We start from the raw sequence: 4,907 nt of genomic DNA on the forward strand, positions 1-4,907 counted from the left end.
GATCGTGACTGAGGGTGGCATTGTAACCTCCTGATCTGCCCTGCTCTGTGCATGACAGGGGGCGGCGCCCCAACTCCCCAATCAGCCCTGCTCTGAGCCCAACCAGGGGCTGCACCTAGGGATTGGGCCTGCCCTCTGCCACCCGGGAGCAGGCCTAAGCCAGCAGGGCGTTATCTCCCGAGGGGTCCCAGACTGCAAGAGGGCACAGGCCGGGCTGAGGGACCCCTTTCTTCCCCCCGAGTGCACAAATTTTTGTGCACCTGGCCTCTAGTTTCTCTATAATTGAAAAGGATAGGGCCATTCTAGTGATAAGGAAAACAGTGAGATATATGTGACTGAGTATATTAAAACAGGATCATTATACATTGAGAAGAAAATATAATAAAGTACCATTTATTATGGCAATGTAAACCAAGCACCCACAACCTAAAACATTACCACTTATAGCTCCTTTGAGAGGCGGTGAGCCTCAGATTAATCTGAGCACAACACAACAGAGAGGCTAGGAGCAACCTTCTAGTCATTACTTATAGGAGAATATAGAGACATATATTTTTAAGCAATTCTCTTTGACACATTAAAAATACTATAGCTACAGTCTCCTTAAAGCATGGAAAAACATACATTTTGTTTTGAAATAAATGAAAAAATAATTACCTCGTCTTTACATATCAGATAAACATGATATTTATAATGATGGAGTGAATGATACAAAGAATATAGCTGTATTTTCTCTGGATCAACAGCAAACTCCTGTAACAAGAAAACAGTTTAGAGATATATTTATTTCATGGAGCAGCTGAGCTAAGAACACTTTTATAAAAATGGTAGGCTAAAAGTTTCAAAGGAAATATTAAAAGTGATTTGTATGGCTAGATATTAGCTCGTATTAATAAGCTGCTATTAATAAGAGGCTTATTCAAAATAAGAATTTAAATTGTATTTTTAAACCTTCACTTTTTTTCCTGAACATAAATATACATTACTTCAAAATATTTAACCATTATAGAAAAGTTTAAACAGTGAAGATATAAGATGATTTATAAAGTAAAAGAATCCTATAATTTCTTGGTTCAGAGATAAACAAGATTAACAAAATGTTATATGTTTTCCTCCATGTATAACATATATTTCTATAACTTCTTTTTTAGCCTAACTAAAACATGGGTATCTGTTTATTACATACTCCATCCCCAATATAAATTAAATGAGGGTAGGAAATTTTGACCCTTTTTCACTGTTGTATTCTTAGTACTTAGAACTGTATTTGGCATACTACAAGCACTAAAAAAAACCCCAAAAACTTTATTGAAAGAATGAATGAATCTATCACTTCTTTTTCTGAATAGGCATTAATTTAGACTATGCTTGAAAATGAATCAATTTCAATTTTAACAATTTTGCAGATATGTGGTCAACACTAAATCTTTTTTTTAAAAAATATATTTTATTGATTTTTCACAGAGAGGAAGGGAGAGAGATAGAGAGTTAGAAACATCGATGAGAGAGAAACATCGATCAGCCGCCTCCTGCACATCTCCTACTGGGGAGGTGTCCACAACCCAGGTACATGCCCTTGATCGGAATCGAACCCGGGACCTTTCAGTCCGCAGGCCGACGCTCTATCCACCGAGCCAAACCGGTTTCGGCAACACTGAATCTTATTGAATGTGTGCACACTCATTTATCTGTATGCATTTGTATCCAATGACAAAAAAAAACTATAAAATATACATACAAGCATGGTATATGTCCTTGCTTACTAGGCTATTTAAAAATTTTTTGAGCACTTACTATATACCAGATACTGTGCTAGGTAATGGAGAGAAACAAAGAATAAGACGGAATCCCTGCTTTTTAGGCCAGAGCGGCTCATTCCTACCTGAAAATAATTCAAATTTAACAACAATATAGAATAGTAGAATATTTGCCTGCCTCAATGTTTTAATTAGAATTATATTAACAACTGGAAGAGGTATAATAACATCAATCAATATATACTTACTTGTGCAGATTTAATGGTTGTTTTAGAAGTCCTTAGAGTTTTCTTATTATAAGCTTTGCCATTCATTTTGATTTTAGAAACAGCAGATCCCCCACTTTTTGCTTTAGAGTCTCGAGTAATTATTGTTAGTTCAGGAAAACTTTCCAAAGCATTCTTTAAAATAAAGCAAAAATAATTGACATCAGAATAAAACTAATTTACACTCCTCATAGCTACTCAAATTTACTTTAAAAAATATATAAACGTTCACATACATGTACATATACACACAAATATATATATATATATATATGGAACACTGATTGGGTGTGGCATATATGATATTCAAATACACACATACACGGGAGTGTTAAACATGGCCAAATTCTTTGCAGCTCCCCCCATCAAGATGTGAATCTTAACTATATTTATGGTGATCATTTTGCAGTATAGACAAATATTGAATCCTTGCTATTCACCTGAAACTAATATGTTATATACAATTATACCTCAAATAAAAACATGTAGATTCTATTTCCCCATCCCTTGAATCTGGGTCAACCTTATGACATGCTGTAAGCAACCCCACATGACACTGTGGGAACTCCTGAATGAGGCAGAAAGTTCTTTGCAATAATGCCTTTCTGGTTTCAATATAGGGGAAAGAGGGACATATACAAATGCTTTTAATTTATGATGGGGTTATATTCTGATAAACCCATGCTAAGTTGAAAATACTGTAAGTTGAAAATGCATTTACCACTACACTACAGAGCATTGTTGTTTAACCTTGTGATCACAAGGCTAAGTGGGATTTGTGGGTCCCTGCTGCTGCCCAGCATTATAAGAGAGTATCATACCACATATTGTAGCCCAAAAGGTCAAAATTCAAAACTCGAAGTATAGCTTCTACTGAATTCATATATCTTTTACACCATCTTAAAGTAAAAAAATTAAGTCAGACCATTGTAAATCTACTGAAGTTTCTTCAAAGTTCTACCAATTGAACCACTGTTAACACTCTAAAACTTGGTCAAGTCCTGGATCAGGGCAAGAAACAAGTGTTGTAATGTTCCTTTGGCTTCACCACTTCTCTTGCTTCTTTTGACTATAGGAAACGCAGTTGTGAAATAAAAGTGTAAAACAGAGTTTGATGAGTTTTGTGACCACAATGATACAATAGTTATCACTGATAATTTAGTGGCCATATGGCAGAACCAATTCTAGTCCATTCTTTAAAAGTCACTGGCGTATTTATGCCCTTACCTACTTGGCAAATCATCCTGACATGAAAAGTTACAAACAATAATTGAAGCCTGGCCACAGTGGGCTCAATGGTTGAGCATCAATTTATGAATCAGGAGGCCACAGTTCGATTCCCAGTTATGGCAAATGCCCGGGGTGCGGGTTTGATCCCCAGTGTGGGGTGTGCAGGAGGTAACTGATCAATGATTCTTTCTCATCATTGATGTTTCTAGTTCTCTCTCCCTCTCCCTTCCTCTCTGAAATCAATAAAAATATATTTTAAAGAAATAATTGAATATTTGTAGCTAAATTTAACTAGTTTGAATAGTTTTTAAAAATTGAGCTACTAGCATCATTTAATATTTTGATACTAAAAGGGTTCAAGAGTCCACATTATCTTTATTTCCCCCCATTACATTTATTATACAAACTAGAGGCCCAGTGCACAAATTCGTGCATGGGTGATCAGAGCCAGCTGGCCAGGGGGAGGTACTGCGGGAGGTTGGCCAGCTGCGGGAGTGCACTGACCATCAGGGAGCAACTCCTGTGTTGAGTGTCTGCACCCTGGTGGTCCGAGTGAGTCATAGCTACTGGTCGTTCAGTTCCGCCTTAACGGTCGCTTAGGCTTTTATATAATTGTACTTCTCATTTGATAAACTGAACTGTTTTATAAACAGTCACAACCTTCAAGGCCACTCTTTTCAAACCCCGTGTGAGTTCCCAAACACCTGGTATTCCCAACAACGCATTTTTAAACAGAGACCCTAATGTTTTTATATATAAGTGTAGGAGGGAACTAAGTTTCATTTAATAGACACAATAGAATTTTTACTATTTCCTACCAGAGTGAGCTATCACTAATTTCTAGCTTCATTTTCTTAGATTATTTGTGCTAGTATATACTCTGGTGTTTTCCTTATAAAACATGCCCAGGCTTGAATTACTCTTTATAACAAATGGAATTTAAAGACCAAAAAAAAATAAATAAATGGATTTTACATTTGGGAACAATGAACACTAGGTCAGTGTGCAGACGAAAGGAGAAAACTTAAGTGCTCTTTCTAATAAGCACAAGATGCTAAAGATGACTAGAAGTAAATAGGATTCAGAGGAAACAGATCATTAACTTCAAAAAGCTTTAGGATTCCTAAAATTACCAGGATCATCATGGGAAGTGGGGTTATTTCTAAAGAATAGAAAATATTTTATAATCTACTGTTTGTAATATTTTATATCAAATCATTCTAAATTTTAGTACTGTTTGTGTATGTAGCTTAGAAATGGCTATAAATGAAAATTATCAAAATTAACTAATTTTTAAAATTTTGTTTTTTTCTGTGAAAATAAGAATATCAAAACTAATTTTTCACTTGCTTATCATAAACTATTACATAAGTGTTAAATATCTACTGAATCTATTAAATTTCAAGTGGTAGCTTCATTTTAATGCAAGTTATTAGATAACTGGTTTGATATTTAAAACATGGTTAGCCAAAACTGGTCACTATTAAGATTTAATAAATCTTTAGAAAACACACATCTAAGAATATTCTCTTGTCTCTAGAAACATGGTATTTCCCAAAGGATATTTCATTTGAAGAACAGTTAAGTGGAAAATACTTGACTAGGAGTCAGTAGACCAAATTCTTAGTAATGAGCTTCTTACCAACTTTGGACA

The 4,907-nt window shown here is 35.1% G+C and overlaps 1 protein-coding gene across 2 annotated transcripts in view; it reads right to left on the reverse strand.

Annotated features, from left to right (window-relative positions):
* The window catches only part of QSER1 (glutamine and serine rich 1), a 44,781-nt gene that overhangs the window by 1,934 nt on the left and 37,940 nt on the right, over positions 1-4,907 (reverse strand). For both annotated transcript variants that reach the window (XM_006771468.2, XM_015568998.1), the window contains 2 exons: positions 2,006-2,158; positions 658-753 (listed from right to left, as the gene is read on the reverse strand). In XM_006771468.2, coding sequence (XP_006771531.1) covers positions 658-753; positions 2,006-2,158 — 249 coding nt within the window. The remainder of the gene's footprint in view (positions 1-657; positions 754-2,005; positions 2,159-4,907) is intronic.

This window comes from Myotis davidii, unplaced genomic scaffold, assembly GCF_000327345.1.
Source record: "Myotis davidii unplaced genomic scaffold, ASM32734v1 scaffold425, whole genome shotgun sequence".
NCBI lineage: Eukaryota > Metazoa > Chordata > Mammalia > Chiroptera > Vespertilionidae > Myotis > Myotis davidii.